The following is a 17,484-nucleotide window of genomic DNA, read 5'->3' on the forward strand; positions in this document are numbered from 1 at the left end:
TACGGCCGGGGATGCTGTAAATAGACCGACGTGGGGTAATCTAATACCTGGCAGCCTTTTGATTTTTACTGCAGGCCCTCTCCCTCGTTCAGATAATTAAGGGGAATAATTAGTGAATACGGAGAGGCAGAGTGCAAACAGTTGTTACGTGAAGTGTCCCGATGGTTCTTTTTTATTTGCAAAACCTTTATCAAGCTTTGTAAGAGGTTCAGATCTTGCTTTTGTTAAACTTGCGTCAACTTTGTTTGGCCCTTTCACCTCTTTGCTTTTGAGTGTAAAGCGTTCTGAATCGCAGGGATGTAAAGTTCACACAGACACCACACAGCAAGAAAACACGATGGTGGTTCAGTTGTGGTTTGTGCTCCTAGCAAGAGTAAGCAGCTCAGTGCAGACCCGTGAAAGGAGTAAAGATGTCAACTAAAACCTGAGGACAGGGTCTGGAACATGAGACTCATGGTGTCAGCTACAGACAGCTCCGTAGGAGACACCAAGTCTAGAGAAGTCCTTGTAACATCCACTGCACAAGGCACAAAACTCTCCCTTCAACAACCCACTGTGTAGAAGATCAGAAATGCACTACGAAGGGCTTCTCCCAAGCGAGCAGGAGAGGTGGAGGGCACTGCTGGGGTCCTGAGTCCCTGCACCAGCCGCAGCTTTGTTAGGTAGAAGTTGCCCAGGGGAAGAGAAGAATGAACTGTGCTGGGCTCATTTTGCTGTGAGACCTGGCAAAAGTCCACCCCACTGACAGCTCCTGGGTTTGCAGCTCTCTAAGCAGAGGCAGGAGTGCCTTTAGAGCCGGGCAAAAGGGTGGAGGGGAAACATTTCCAGACAATTTGGCTGCCGTTTTACAGCCTTGCAGCCGGGTCAAATGTTAGGAGTGGTGTTCTGGCTCTTAGTGTTTAATGTAGATTAGTCACTGAGTATTTGTGGGTGGTCTTTTAGGATGTGCAGAGCCACCCTTGGAGGTGGGCAGGATGATATGAAGGTGATGGATATGTTTGGCTTGTCGTTTGTGAAGGAACAGGTTGACGATGTCTTCTCATCATACTGACTCCTTGGTGGTTTGTTTTTTTTTCTAAAAATTTGGATCCTATTTGGAACAGTTTGTGATGAATAAGTGAAAGTTTAACAGCTGGCTCTGTAATGTGAGAACAGTTCTTGGCCTTTGGACTTTCAAAGGTTGTGCTTATCATGACCATAATGTGAGGGAGGGTGGGAGGAAGAAGAGAAGGAGACTGCTATAATGTACCTGCTGCCTCCTTTCCCCCATTCTGCTCACCTAGGATGGTGAGCATGGATGCCAGTCCTTTTAACATGGATACTCTGCAAGTACTTTGCTGGTAGGTTCAGCTGTGTCATGTAAGATGGACTTGCTGGGGTAAATTCTGCTTCTTAAATTCTGTGTTCATGCCTGGTTTGGGAGTTTATTCTAAAGCCTTTTCCTTACCTTCTGCAGGTTCTGGAAGATAATGACTACGGTCGTGCAGTGGACTGGTGGGGTTTAGGAGTTGTGATGTATGAAATGATGTGTGGCCGGCTCCCTTTCTACAATCAGGACCACGAAAAGCTCTTTGAACTCATCCTCATGGAGGAGATCAGATTTCCACGCACATTGTCACCTGAAGCAAAATCTCTCTTGTCAGGTTTGCTGAAGAAAGATCCTAAGCAAAGGTGAGACTCTTGCTCACTGGTTGCACTTCTAAGTATTTGTGCCCTCAGAAATACCAAAAAAGCCACAGAAAAATTCTGCTACAGGCTTCACAAGGAAGTCAGTTGTGCTGTGCAGAGGCATGCGAATGAAGGGGAACTGTCTTTGAGACAGGTGACTTAGGAGTAACCATTTCTGTGCTCCCATATGAAATAACCTTATCGTCATAACTGCAAAATAATTGAAAATAGTACTGCACAAAGGGCTATTGCATGCATGCATGCCAGATATTTTTCTTTATTTAAAAGTTGAGGAAGGTAGTTCTGACAAAATTGTAGTTTTATTTCTAATCCATTTAAAGCAATCATCCAACAAGATGCAGAAAGTGGATCTACTCATTTATTTTTAACTTTTGGCATGAGCTGACACTACAAATAGTGATATGAAGGAGCTTTGGTGCTGAACTTCAGAGTAGCTTGGCTGCCATTAAGCAAAACTATAGCTTGGGAAAAAGGAAGTTAACCCTACCTTTGGTCATAACGAATCCAGTGGCTGCTGTGGGTTGCAAGCTGCTCTGCACTAAATATTTTCACCTTCTGTCCCAACTGAGACTGCTGTCCCTTTTCTGAAGTTTTTCTTTAAATCTGTGCCAGTGATTTAGCATCCTACTTTGGACAGTAGGTGGTGGTGTTTGTACCATGTTTGTGGTGGAGTTTAAACCATGCTCAATTGACTTTTCCTATTTCGTCCTTTTGTTTATGTTTTTTTTTTTAATTGCTGCATTATTTAAAAAATAACTCTTGATTTTAAAACAGAAGAAAACAAACCCAAAAGAAAACAAAAAACCCTAAGCCACTAATGGCTAGCAAACAATATAGAACTAGATCCAAAAAGGATGTTGACCTTCGCACAAAGATAAACATCGGTTTAAAAACCTGCCATCTTGTCAACCCAGACATTTTTAAAACAAATAATATTGTGGCTCTGCCCCTGATCTCCTGTCCTGAACCTTCCACCGTAAATGGGCCCCAAATAGGAAACCTTTCATGTGAGGTGCAGGCAGAGTATTCCCGTTTGCTTTCTGGTGTTTGTTTAATCTCTGTGCACGTGTGTGCACATAGCAGGAAAGGGAGTTTTGCTGGTACATGGATACTTGTAACGACGATTTCTATCATCACTGTAGGCTATTTCCATCACTGTTTTTGATGGAAAATCCTGTTGGGAGGTCTTGTAATGCAAATCCACAGTTCATACTGCTGGAGGATTCAGCTTGGCGGTGACGTGGGGAACGGGGCACAGTTGCAGCCAGGAACGTGGCCAGCCTTGTACAAGGTGGCAACAGCTGCACCCCCCTCCTGAACCCGGCGCCTGCGAGGGGACCTCCAGGAGAAGGTTGTGTAATTGATGAGCAGCCCCCCAGGCACTGTGCTCTGTGAGCCTGGCTGCAGCCCCTGCCAACAGGATTCCTGTCCAGTAAAGTGCTGGGTTAAATGCAATTGTGACCCTTTTGTAGCTTATTCAGGTGGGGCCTTTCACTCACTGGAAACACAAGCAGCATCTGCTGCAATTTGTTCTTAAAGGAGCATCTCTGATGAACCAAAATGCAATTTGTTGACAAACAAAGAACGCCCACTCGTTTCTAATTACAAGATTTTCCCAATGCCAATAATTACTCCACAATATGCTCACTTTATACAAATAGCCACTTCTTCACATGTATCTTCTGCAGGCTTGGAAGCAGCGCTGCTCTGATCTGTTGGACAGATGATTTTCATGCTGTTGATAGAAATAACTATTGACTAGACAGGCCTGCACACATGCCTTATTGTAATTATGCCTAATTACACTGGTGCTTCCCAAGCTTTTTGGATCATGAACTGTCCTTAAATACTGGTCTCTCAGTAATCACCATTCCACAACTTCTTGACTGAAGTTGTGATTCGGCAAATCCCTGGCGCTTTGTGGTGTTTCAGACAGCACGGAGAAGTGATCTGGAAGCATGAGCGGTAGAAGTCCTGCATCCTGCCCTTGTAGTGTTACATTCTCTTTTCTGGGTGGTCTGTGTGCTGGGGTGGGAGCCTGGCATACTCGGTAGTTGACTCACAGTGAGCTCATGGAACCATATTGGCAAAAACCAGCCAGAGAGCTATGAAAATACATTCACAGAAAAGTTAAATAATGTGCAGTAGTCTGGTTGACATTGGCGCCTTGATGGTGCTTTGGGGAGCCACCGTTCAGCAGAAGTCTCCTCTTTCATAAAGCCCTGGGGTGGGCAGAAGTCGGTATCATTGTAATGTTGTCTGTGACAGAAAGCATCAGAACTGGCAGCGTTTAGTAACTGCTGGTGCACTTCAGAGTGGGGTGGAGGAGATGGCCAAATTCATGAGAAAAGTGAAACTGGGAGATGTTGTCACTCCCTGTAAAATCATCATCAGAAAACCCCCTAACATCAGTAAAGGCTGATATAATGAAACTCAGTGATGAGGGTTGTTTAAATATCAAGGATCTCAGGAATTGTGATCTGTGTCAGTGAGTTAAATCTTAAAAAGGACCTGTTGTACCTGAGCTGGGTATACAGAAGCAGGGTTAGCACTCTGTGTTCAGTCATACCCGCTCAGTCTCAAACTCACAGGCATATGGGGAAAATGTGAAGAACAGTAATTTGCATTCTGCTTTTAATCATGGCTGTTTTCTAACTTTGGTCATATGAAATCCATTTTCTAAGAGAAAAGGAATTTTGAAGTTTCTTTTGGGATTGATAGAAGTTTATTAATCTTGTAATGTGAGCCCTAATTTTCCTAAGAAGGAAAAAATCTATTCTGTAAATATTTCCTGTGAATGTGGCCTGAAATTCTCCTTTGCTGCTTTGTGACATGAATCAAATGAAAGGAGGTAATCAGAGCATTTTTTCACACATAAAACAACAAAGTTTTTAACTTTCATTATCCTTCCTCTGTCTGTGGAGACTGCAGCCTGTGGAAGCAGGCATGGATCAGAGCGCTCTGTGTAAATGGGCTGAGTTCAGATGGGTGGGTGGGTTTGTAATCAGCAGTGTCTCACAAGCTCTGAATCTTGGCAGGTTTTTAACTTGAGAGAAGTTCAGGAATGGTTAAATCTGAATTTTGATGGTGTGTTTTTATTACATGCCTTGGTGCTCCCTGTCAGGGTTGTTCAGCCTCTCTCAGATGGGGTTTGTTCACCTGCTTCTGTCTTCTGTGGTGCTGTTGGCCCTTGCCACTCAGGAAGAACAGGAGGGAGAAGATGTAGCATTTCACAAACACCTGTTCAAAGATTTAATGACTTCACAACCAGAATTGTGGTTGCACTTTCGGAGAGCTGAAAGTCACGGGGACCTGGTAATCAGTTCTTGCAGCCACGCAGAGATCTAGTACTTCATTTTTTCCTAGCAGTGGTGATTCTTTCCACATCCAGAGCGCAAATTTGGCCACAGATGCTCAGGAATATCAGAGTCAATCAAACCTTTACCTGTATGAAGATCAAACTCCTTGTTTTTTTTTTCCTTGTGGGAGGAGCTGTGTGTCCATGTCCTCTGTTTGTGGTATTCCATTATAGGAAGGTTAGATGGCTCTTGAGCAAACTTACTCTCAGGCACAGGTAGGTCTGCAGCCCACACAGCAGCTGCAGGAGTTGGAAGAGTTAGAGGTGACACTGATGCAGGGAATGCAGTGGCACAGGTGACAGGAATGCAGGGGCCTGGAGGTGGTCCCAGCTAAACTGGTGGCTGACAGGAGGAGATAACCTTGAATAAGCTGGTCCTCTTGGACAGCAGACTCTGATGCCCTGTGGACACGCAAAGTTTTGGAACCACACAGGACAAATGTTTGTGTTTACTCTGAAATGGTTCCTTGAGTACAAAAGTGCCTCCAGAGTCAGCTCCAGTGTCCTGCATATCAGTTCAACTGCAAAGTGTTCATCAAGTCTTCGTGTTTCACCAGGTGCTTTGAGACAGACTGAGACTTGGCTGTTGGGTACGGTAATTTTAGCCTAACTCAGTTCTGTCCAAAGTGATTTGGACAAACTCAAACAGTTCACCCACAGAGATCTAAATTGAAGCTGAGAAAAACATAAAAGGCAGATTTAAAGAGATTTTTCTCCCAGCTTTCTAGGAACCAGTACTTTAGAGACTTTCCAAGCTTCAGCATCTTCAAACGTGACTCCTTTTGATTACTAATACTGGGGAGTGGGGACTTTTTCAGTGCTTCTGGATCTACTGTGTTTGTGTCACATGTACAGAGTTAAGGAAGAAGTGGGGAAGTAAAGCTCAGCACAGGGCTGGAAGTTAGCTGCATTAGGCTTTCCAAAAGTCTTAATCTCTGAGCAGGAAAGCCTTCAAAGACTCTGTGAACAGGGCTTTAGGAAGAATGTGGCCTTTTCCTTCCAAATCTGGAGTCATCAAATCATGGTGTTCCCCAAAGCCAACCAGAGCTTCTCTGTGCTGATAGTGCCAGTCACAGGAAAGTGATGTAGATGCAGTTCCCAGATCCTTCCCTGTGGCTATTAGAGGCCTTTGAAGGTAAGAGCCTATAGTATAATGTTAGTTTCCATCTTGACTGTATCAGAAAAGGAGAAATATGTGTCTGTGTGCTCGGAGCTGGTGAACATCAATAGCTTTTCCTGAGCTGCTTTTCTTGAGCCTGGTGGGTATGTTTGTGCTGTTGTAAAATCGGGTTTGGGGGCAGGGGTGACTCAGACAAATCATGTGAAGACAGGATGACAGCAGAAGTGGTGCCTAAAAGTGCGTCCGTCTTCTCAGATGAGGGTAGTGCACGTGCAGGTCTGTGAACAACAGGAATCTGTCACCTCCAAGTATGACAGTCTCGTCAGATGGGGATTCGCCCACAGTCAGAATTTGTATTGTGGCTCCTAATACGGCAAAGCACAAGCTCGTGGATGGGATTATTTGGCAGGGCAGAGTGGAGGTGGTTGCTCCCACTTTCCTGCGCTGCAACCTGGCTGTCCTTACTGTAGAAACTGTAGAAACATCATAACTATAAAACTAGAAGCTTGTGGGTTTCTTCTTGAAAGAGCTGGGAATGGACAAGGCTGCTAAGCACTGTTTACTTTTACATGGACATTGTTTACATGGACAGTATTTTTCATGTGATCCAGTAATTGCCATCTTCTGGATGGTGTTAATACTGTCACTGTTGACTGTGTGTTTATACATTTATATTTATATACATACATTAGAAACATACAACACATAAATTTTAAAAGTTGTTTCTACATGAAATGTCTGTGGAATGATGGCTGATTGCCCTTGATTTGTGGAGCACAGACATTTGTCATTAAATGGTTAATGGAACTTGAAAGCAATACACAGTTGCATAAAAAGCTGAAATGTGAAAATTGTTTCAGTTTAAACTGATGTCGCACTTTATTAATAATCTTCGTTTTTTGATTTAACTAAAATAGAGGGGAAAAAAAAAGTCTCTCAAATGTAGATAGAAGTTGAATGAATAACCAGAGTTTTTTGGCAGGTGTTTCTTAAGGAGACCAATTTAGCCAGAAGTTTAGATTTTGAGGTGTTTCTTTGTTTTTATTTAAATTGCTTTTTGGCCTCTACACTTTCTGTTATATTTCTTTGTATACTGTAAATTTTTATAGCTTTTGATTTTCCAGTCCTATTTATAGTATTTTTGGTTCTGTCTGAAGACTTATATGCAAAGAATTTAACTCTATTGTACAGGAATCTCTTCAAAGCTCTTATTTCTGCTATATTTTTCTTTATTTATTGCATGTCCCTATGAAAGACAAACCTGCTGTTCTTTCCATTCTCGCTGGTGCTTAAGCATGATTTTTGTGTTGCCCATTTAATTTTGTTCTCCTTGAGAGTTCTTTCATAATAACTCTGGAAAACAAAAGTGTGTTTTGGACTAAGTCCATGTCCAGAACAGGAGGTTTCTATCGTTTCCCCATTTGCTTTGACTGGATTTGTTTAATAGTATAGATTCTTAAAAGGTAAGTAAAGCATCTGGAGTTTTTCTTGGCGTTTCCTGGAGTATGTGTTTGCCCTTCATGGAACAAAGGCTCGTATTAGATAATATATTCTGCAAAGCACTTGTACATGGCTGCAGCCAGCCAGCCTTCCTGCCTGCTTCTGCAAAACACCGTTCAGGTGCTTCTTAGCTCATAGTCGCTCCTGAACTTTGTGCAGTCTGTTGACATCTGTGGATAAAGAGGATTGACTCCATCCTCTCCATCGGCCATTATCATCTGTGCTGGGGAAGTAACAAGGAGTCTGGTAGAGACTTGGCAAAGCCGCTGGACCTGGGGGGAACCAGCCGAGAGATGATTACTCACAGAGTTTGTTTCTGTTCCCGGGCTGCCCTGGAGCTGGGCTCTGTTCCAGGCTCCTCCACAGCTGTAGAACGTGCTGCCAGGCAGATGGGAGAGCCATCGACCGGCTTGGTTTGGCCACTGGGGCTCTGGGGTGAACTCAGCTTGGTCTTAGAGCTTACCTTGGGAAGGAGAGTCACCCAGCACTTTGCTCCTGGAAGACTGGGGAGCTGTTCCACTGCACATGTCCTGAAGGAATGTGGAGGAGCAAACCCCTTAGGTTGTTGTGCCACTGAATGAGAGAGGGCCAGGAAGCAAGCAGGGACTTTGGACTGTCAGGCACCTCTACTGCTTTGGTGTCTCTGGTGCAGCTGTGGCCTTTGCCAGTGTGCCTTCTTTGAAGATGGTGCTTGGGCATGGCTGAGGGGGTTGCATGCACCAGGTTTCCTCTCCACTCGGCACTGTGAACAGTGTCGCTGTATTTGACTTTTCCTGGTGGTCTAGTGGTAAAGGCGCGGCGCTATCACCGCCGAGACCCAGGTTCGATTCCCGGTCAGGGCCACTCCCGGGCAGGTGGAGCTCGTTAGCCCTTAAAGGCAACCCACCTACGTCCTAAGGACCTCGCTGCCACCGTCCAAGCTCGCTTGGCCCCGGCAGATGAACCTTAGGATTAAAGGGTGGGCTCAGTTCCGCGCACACTGTTTCTCACCTAAAAAATCCAATGCGCAGGCTGGAAGGTGTAAAGACCTTCTCCGGATCTTCACTTGTGAAGACTGGCCATTATTTATTATTTGACTTTTCCATGCTGAACTGTCATCCAGTGCTGTCCCAATAACACTGCGCCTTCATGCTGCATCCCAGAGCTTGTAGTCTCAAGCTGTAAAAATACCACTTCAATGGCCTTTAACACAGCCTCCATATAATCTCTGATATTTAGAGATATTTTGAACCAAACCTCTCCCCTCTATTCCTAGATAATCATGTATTAGGGCCAAGGAGTTACTGCACGTGGCCCAGAGGACGTGCAGGGCCAAATACTGTGCAGCATGGATGAGGCCTGACTGGGAATCTTGGCTTTGGGCTCAGAGAACAGGCCTGATCTCTGTTTTCTGTATAAGTATAGCTCTAGCCTTGGCCATGTAGAGTCGATTATTTCAAGCTCTTAAAACAGTGGTAATATCTCAGTTTGCCCATGGCACTGGGCACCAGAGAACAGGCAGATCCTGGAGGTGACTGTGGGTGAGCATGGTAACACCTCCTGTACTTGAAATCCTGAGCGTCACCTTAACCTTGTTACCTGAAAGAGTCTCCTGCTGATTACCCAGTATCTGTTTTGCTTTCTTGGTGCCTGCCTTTGCTTGCAGATATGTGGTTTGGTCTTTTAGAGAACATTTTAACCTCCACAGCAAAATTTAAGCATCTGTTAGCTCAAGACTGCAACTAAACTGATTGCATCTATAAGCTGTGTGGACAGTTTTATTTTGGAATAAAAGTGCTTTATCTTGATATACCTCAAGTCAATAAAACACCCTTTGTACTTTCCTGAAGCCAGGGAGGAGGAAAGATTTGCATACGACGTGATATTATCACTGCAGTTGTCAACTGTTTTCTTTAATGGAAATTTAAATCAGGTTGCATAAATCAGGTTGCCTTAAAAAGCCCTGTCTCTCTTTCACTTCAAAATCAAATTCAGTTTTACTGCTGGCATCTCTTCGCTCTAGAAAATTGTAAGGGGTAGTCTCTTGTTAGTACAGAGAAAAGGATGTGTTGCTCAAACCTTTTACTTTTAAGATCTGCTGTTGTCCCCAGGACAGCATATTTCCTGAAGGGCAGGTCTTTTGAATTACGATAATTATTTTTTTTTCTTTGTTTGTCTGAGAGAGACCTTTATTCTAATTCTGTTTGTTAGCGTGTTTTTAAATCTTTGAGTGGAACTATGTTGAAACCTAAAATAGACCTTGCACAAAAAACCAAACATGTAGCAAATGCGAGAACTGCTCCCAAATGTATTACATAAACTCAGAATTTCTTCACTACCCTATAATAAAAATTCTATGAGAAAAATAACTGTACTCAAACATTTAATTATTTATTTTGCCTCCTACAGGTTAGGCGGTGGTCCTGATGATGCCAAGGAGATTATGCAGCACAAATTCTTTGCTGGCATTGTTTGGCAAGATGTATACGAGAAAAAGGTATTTATACAACTGTTCATCCAAGGTGAACTGTAGCTGTGAATACACTGAATGTTTCAAATTTTGTTGCCCTGTGTAATGTACACAGAAAGACTCCACAGAAAAGGTTTGCAGTTGTTTTTAATTAGGCTAAATTGCTTAGTGTTTCTTAAAATACTGTAACTGGATTACTTCTGAATTTTTATTTTGCAGTGATAGGAGTATCTCTCAATGAGATAGTTGGCTGAATAAATAAGATGTAAGGGAAATTGCTTCCAAATTTAGAGAGTATTTTAAGCTTTTAAAATGGCTTTTCCTGTGAATTCTTGTTGCCATTTCTTCCTATCAACTGATGTATCCCCTGTGAGACCAGGATTATTGTTGGTTCCTGAGCATCTGAAGCAAAAATTCCTAGAAGCAGTAGTAGAAGATGGGCAGTTTTTTCCCATTGCATTTTTCCTGCCTTTTCAGTCTAATTTCAGCATTCAAGACAAGTGCAGACAAGTGTAGGCTTTTGCATCATTCCAAGCCTAATACTATGGTTTTTGTGTGTCACAGAGGACTGATAGGAAGCATCTGCACTTCATGGTGTTTCTCACTGTTTTTCCATGAGACCCACTGAGTCTGTAGGCTTTCCAGTGGGAGCCACTGAAGTCAAAGAGCCCAACACTTTCTGCAGGAGTGTGTTTCATCAGTTTCTATGTCTCAACTGCCCCTTCCTTCACAGATAACTATTCCACTCCTCCAAGATGTCTTGCTTTGTGCTCTCATGGTGACCTGCTATTGTCCTCTTCCATTTGATTCTCACCAGCCACATTTTCATAGCACTAACATGAAATGCAGCCAACTAAAATGTGGGTCTGGTGATTCAGGGTTCCCATCTACTGGTGCCATATGATCTCATTCAGTCCCAGCCTTTCCTGATTTCCTGCTTTCCTCCAGCAGCCCCTTGTGGTATCAGATCTTGTTTGATCTCTGAATATAGTTTAGTTCTCTCTCCAGTTGGTGGGAACAGGTAAGAAAGCTTAGCAGAAACTAAGTTCCTGCACCGTAGTAGGGGAATTGTCCAGTTCCTATATACAACTACAAAGAGTCCTCTGTTTCCTTCCCTTCTTTCACTTCCTCACAGATCTGTGTGGTTAAAGGGAACTGAAAAATCATAAAGTAAGTTTTTGTGCCTTGAAAGTGTAGATAAGAGTTTAGACCTCAGCCCTTTCAAAGCATCCTGTGAGGGAGAGCTGCATGCAGTCATGAGGGCAGGAGGGAGTTATGTGGAATTTATTCAGTATAATATAAAAAGTGGATCTGAATTCCTGTTCTGAACAGGAAGTTGTCCCTGTTTGCACCCAGCTGACAAGCTGAATACTTCAGGTTTTGCTGTTTTTATACAGTTTAAGGTAAAAAGCTGATATGGGGCTCAAATGTCTAGAATGAAGTTGTTAGTGATTTGATGGTAGTCCTGGTTCCCTGAATGGAAGAGAAATCACACAAACTGGGGGCAGTTTATTTATCCATAGGACTGAGAAAGACTTCAGAGGTTGTCCCACAGTAGTACTGATTTCATATTGTTCTGGAAACTACCAGGAAATTCCAGATATTTACATCTTTTAGAGAAAACTGTGCTGATTGAGACTACTCCTGACTTTGTCCTATCCAAGGAGCCTAGATCCTGGTTTTGCTCCTGTCCCACTAGCATCTGAAGTAGGCATGCTGTGTAAGTGGAGAGATTTTAAAAAAACCTGTGAGTAATTGCTACCTACATTCTGGGTGGTCCAAAGAGGATCTTGCAGCATTTACCTGAAGTGCAGTCTCATGGATAAAAGCTGGATTTTTTCAGCTGCTGAGAGGTGTTTGTGTGCTAAGCTTGGTTACACACCATCTCCAGTAATGCTGAATATGTGCATGAACATGGGCTTGAGTAATTGAGAACACTTGCTTTGTAATTAAGCTTTTTTGGAAACAGAGCTTTGCTTTGAATAACTGGGGTTGTCCCTCAAATTTAAAATGTTCATCACACTCTCCTGGAAGAGTGCTATGTGTCTCTGGTGCAAAGAAAGGTGCAATTTATTTTGCAGTATTTTGCCCACCGACAAGAGAAACATACGCAATGAGATTTTAATCACATGCATTTTTTTTTCCTGGTCCTTTTTCTCTCTTAAACCAGTAAAAGCCTGCAGGATTCGTGCTGGTCTGCAGCCGTGGGAGGCTACAGGTGGCACCTCTCTGCCAGTTGAACTGCAGAGCTATTGCAGTGACAGCTTTTCAGTAAAGCGACATATTTGCTTGGTAAAGCCAGCGTTGGAGCTTTCTGCGGCTTCCCCTCTGTTTCCAGCTTAACATTCAGAATTTGACAGCTAGGGGAAAAAGATGTCTTGTGGGTGCATCATAATCTGTCTCAAATTGCTTTTAACAGATACTAAAATAAAAAGGAAAATGATACAGGCAGCACTAGCCCATTGCACATGTGTTCTCACTTGGTGTTGCTGCTCTGAGTCGTTCCGATGTGCATAGTTCGGGTGTCTGCTGCAGTGCCCAAGTCCTAAATCACTCTCTGCTGTGCTCAGTAAGCAGAGCAACTGGGGGCACTGCAAGTGCCAAAACCACCACTAGCTTAAAAGGACAGATAGAGCTTCACGCTCACGTGTGCATGCACAGCCTGTCAAAAACAAACCCAGGTTTGCTCTGAGGAGTAGGCAGAAACTTCTGTAAGGAAACAGAGAATAGAGTTAAAATGGGAGAGAAAAATTCCTTATCCTCATCAGGGCTTTTACGTATAATATGTTGGTGTGGTTTTGATTGAGAAGTGTTGTTAACATTAAAATGTGAAGCATTCCCTCTTCAATAGCTTCATGGGGGACTGTAAGGCTCAGAGAGACTCCTGACTTGGGATATCCTGTTTCCTTTTCCTTTTTAAATTCAGGACATAAAGACCACTTCTAAGAACCTAGTATTTTTTTGATAGGATCATTTGCCCAGCTCTTTTAAACCATCCTTGGGCACAGAGGATTGTTAGTAATTAAAAAAAAAAAAAAAAAAAAAGAGTGTATTCTGTAATTGCACTGTCTTATTTTAAACAGAGTCTTTATGTCCCCTAGTTTTTAAAGATTGATTTTAAACATTAAATGTTTCTTTGTATTTGGAGATACTGCCATATATAGAGATTACATTTCTTAGAATTTATATTGAAAATTAACATGGCTCATGGGATTGTTGTTTGTAGAACAGGACAACATGCTGTCAGGTGCTCTCAAAACAGATCAGAAAGATGATCCTGGTGATAGGGAGCTTCAAACTAGTGCTTTCCTCATTTACCAGCTTGATAAGCAAATGATTCTTCACATCCAAGCAGGAGGAGAAGTTGGGGGTGGGGAAGAGGTGTCTTGTACGTCCAGGATTTCCTGATGTTTTCCAAGTGTAGTGATTTCTGTCGGTGTCGTTCTTATTTGTGCAAGCGCAGGAGTGCAAGTCTTGGGGTCACTGCGTAATTCCAGTTGGAGCAATTTGCCATTTACCTTGATAAACCTTTCCCTGCAGTTTCAGATTGGAAGCCATATACTTCCTCAATCACGCTCCCAAATTGTTGCCCGGTGTGGCTCTGTGCTATTAAAAGATGGCCACGTGTAACCCCAGTGGTGGGCGAACAGGAGCCCAGCGCTATTCCATGTCCTCTGTGGGAGGGCTCAGAGCAGTGTTTACATTCTGGCTCTGCTGCACTGTGCAGTGGGGAGGTGAGCGAGGTCTGAATCCCAGCTCCGTTGCCCTCCAAAGCTGTACGTGTTCCAACCCTGTGCATCTGTATGCAGCCAGCTCTGCCATCCCGCTTCCCAGCCGCACTCCTCCTCCAGCCCCAGTCAAGCAGCTCCGCTCCATCTGGAGCTGCTCTTGCCAGAGCTTGCCTAGGTACACATGGATGATTTCCAGCCTGTCTGCCCGAGCGAGTCTCAAGAATAAACCCCAAATAGTGCAACTTCTGGTGTAACCAGAGGAGGATTTCACTGCTGGTTTTTGTAAGCATTCCGGTTTTTCAGAGTTCACAGTTGACATCAAACTGCTTTTGGGGACCCGGAATATAAAAGCTTAACGTTGCTGCTGCCTTGGCCTTAATTCTCCCAGGTTGGTGAGACCTCCAGCACATTTCCAGTCAGAGCTGCATGGACACAGTAGCTCTGTAGCTGAAACTTTTGGTGAATGATACAACCCTTGTGGTGATACACAAGGTTATCTGATCCGTTTGGTATGACTAAGCATCATAAAGCTGACTAGATGCAGTTGACAATTTCCATGTAATTAGGTGGGGAACCAGAACATACTATTATTCGTAAACATTTGTAAATATGCTATTACTTGAAGAAATTTTAGGATTCTTTGTGCAATTTTAATGCTTCTTTGTGCACTTAAATCCTAGAGAAAAATGCCTTAAATGCCCCATAAATAGGAAGTGCACACCTAAATATGTATTTTTTACTATATATGCTTCCTTCTTTGTGAACTGGTGTTTTATAGACATTTTAGGAATGTAGGAAAAGGCACCATAGCTTATAACTTTGTAAAATCCTACTTATTTCACTTATAGCACTGCAAGAACTTTTAAGTGGACACTATTTTTTTGTTTTTCATAGCTTGTACCTCTGTTCAAGCCACAAGTTACATCTGAAACAGATACAAGATACTTTGATGAAGAATTTACAGCACAGATGATAACAATCACTCCTCCTGACCAAGGTAAAGTTTTCTCAAATGTTTGTCACTGTGTTCTCCAGACCACCAGAAATAATTTCCTGTGATGTTACCAGGTCTCTTCAGCCATGTGAAAACGCATCAGTTTAAACTTGCTGGTTTTCCATAGGTACTTGACCTAGAAGTTGGTAAATTGTTGTGAAACTTTCCGCATGTCTTTCCAGTTTGGGAAATGAAAAACCTGTTTTATAAGACTGAAATTATTTGTACTGTTGTCTTTTCCAACTCTGCACATTCCCACTGGAAATTAATTCTGATAATGAGTTCTGCACATGTCCATATCCACACACACTGTGTATATGTAAGCAGTCAATTGAGCATGGACTAATGTCCATATTCAGTCAAAATATACTTGGTTTTCCTGGTAGCTGAGCATGTTTATTGCTGTCAAATATAAATGTCCAGAAATTCAGAACAGTGAATATGGATTTAAGCTGTGCAGCTCCTACCAGTTTTAAGTGGACATCTGAACAACTCTATACATACACCAGTCAGGATCTGGTGTGATCCCCATTTACTGGGGGGAGATTTAAGACTTTTTCTTTGTCCTTTCAAGTTGTAGAAGAAAAAGACAACACTGAAGGTTTCTTTCAGTGAAATAACTTTACCGTGCTATATCTTACTGTTTGTTTACTTAAAATCAAAAAGGTAGAAAATATCATCTAATGTTGTTTTCATCTTTCAGATGACAGCATGGATTGTGTAGATAACGAGAGAAGACCTCATTTTCCTCAGTTCTCCTACTCAGCCAGTGGAACCGCTTAATGTTTTGCCATTCAGAAACAAAACAGACTGCATTTTGGGGACCTTACTTCAATGGACACTAGAGAACTTTCTATATTATCTGAATTACAAACTGTGTTTGTATTACGATTTAGATGACTTTGTAGGAAGCCTCACAGATTCTGTATTTAAAACAATTCTTTGATGCATTTTTGAGAAGGAAAACGAATCCATTCTTTAAGTATTACGTCAAGGCTTTTATGCTGAATGACCATAGGTTTTTAAGAATATACACCAAAACTGTTTACTTTAGAAATAATTAAGGTATTCAACATATCAGCAACTCTGACCAGAAAATCCCCTTATTTTATTTATTTCATACAGTTCATTATCTAAATATAGAATCTGCACTCTGAACAATTAGATTTATATAGGAAGATATAAGACTTTAGTAGCTAGTGCAATAATATAAGCAACAAAGTGAACAAACTCTGGAGAGTCAAGGTTCAAACTCATTTTGGACAGCAGCGAAGCGTCATCCAGCTCCAGAAAACCAACTATAGGAACAGCATTAATGGCCTCAGTGAGGTAAATCAAAAAGCAAAAGTTATTTTTGTTATAACATCTGCTACAAGACATTACATATCAAACTGAATCCAGTGGGATTGCCACGTCGTACAGATGAGTATTCCATCCTAGACAGTGCATTTAATTATTCCATTTGCATAGAGCTTAGGAATACTTCATAGGATTGGCTTCTCAGAACCTAGAAAATGCTTGATTTACCAATCTAATACAAAATGCAACAATGAAAAATCACCCACTTCCACCACTGTACAGAAATACCACACAGGTCTAAGGGAGAAATCAGCTTAACGAGCAAGTCAGCCAGACACAAGTACATTTTGGCACTGAAGTAATGACTTGTTGCCGCTTTTTTTTTTTTATGAAAAGATATATGAATATATATAAACACTTAATGATTTTTTGCATCATGCCAGATCATTTCTTCTTTCTTGAGTGTGCATTAAAGGTATCAACCAACAGTTCATGGTGCCTTCTCACTCTTGAAGATTCACTTTAACAGTGTTTTCCCATGTAAAAAAAAAAATAGGTTGAAACTTCATATGTGTTTGAATAATAATGGTGTTCAAAAAGTGAACTTTTTTTTTTGTTTCTCATTTTTAATCTTAGTGGAAAATTTCCCTCACCCTATTTTTGTTGTATCATGTTTCTTTGTAATTTTCATAAAAGCAGTCTTATTCTGTCTCTGCTGCGAATGAATTTATTCCATTGTAGGTTGCGTTCTTTAAATTGCGCTTTTTTTTTGTTTTTTTCATTCTCTTGACTGTATAAAAATGATGACATGTACTCCAGTTAACTAGCATTTAATTTTTTTATTTCAAAGGGAGTATGTTATGAAAACCCTCGCTTCCCCTTTCCATCAGAAACTGCTGTGCTTGCACAGAGAGCCCATCATCGTGACTTTTTTTTTTTAACAACATTCAACTCTAGTATTTTTACTCATGATATGAAAATTTCCCTCCAAATACTTAAATAAAATTGCTTTAACGAGTTAGGTTCTTATTTCTTGTGGTAGGAGCCTTCTGAATTTGTAGAGATGCAACAACTGCTCCACTTTCTCGAGTTTGATGTGTGTATTGCTGAGGGGTTCAGGCTGTTCTGTCCCTCCTCAGTTATTTCATCTCTGTGCTGATCATTATGCAAAGATAATTTTGGAAAACGTTTGTTTGAAGAAATGCACCCTGTGCCAGAAAGTTTGTCTTGAGATGAGTGAGGACAGGCCTTGTTTTGCTGTCCTCCTGATGCCAGTGAGAGTGTGTTACCGAGGCCCTGATCTGCAGAGGTGTTTCTGTTCCATCACGCAGGCCACTGTACAAT

At 42.0% G+C, this 17,484-nt stretch overlaps 1 protein-coding gene across 5 annotated transcripts in view; it reads left to right on the forward strand.

Annotated features, from left to right (window-relative positions):
• AKT1 (AKT serine/threonine kinase 1) overlaps positions 1-17,158 on the forward strand; it is a 74,766-nt gene extending 57,608 nt beyond the window's left edge. For all 5 annotated transcript variants that reach the window (XM_050336867.1, XM_050336863.1, XM_050336865.1 and 2 more), the window contains exons 11-14: positions 1,457-1,671; positions 10,056-10,143; positions 14,742-14,844; positions 15,545-17,158. In XM_050336867.1, the coding sequence (XP_050192824.1) occupies positions 1,457-1,671; positions 10,056-10,143; positions 14,742-14,844; positions 15,545-15,624 (486 nt within the window). In that variant the 3' untranslated portion in view covers positions 15,625-17,158. The remainder of the gene's footprint in view (positions 1-1,456; positions 1,672-10,055; positions 10,144-14,741; positions 14,845-15,544) is intronic.
• The last annotated feature ends 326 nt before the right edge of the window (positions 17,159-17,484 follow it).

The sequence above is a fragment of the Myiozetetes cayanensis genome, unplaced genomic scaffold (genome assembly GCF_022539395.1).
Source record: "Myiozetetes cayanensis isolate MyiCay16 unplaced genomic scaffold, myiCay2020 scf6-25, whole genome shotgun sequence".
Taxonomy (NCBI): Eukaryota; Metazoa; Chordata; class Aves; order Passeriformes; family Tyrannidae; genus Myiozetetes; species Myiozetetes cayanensis.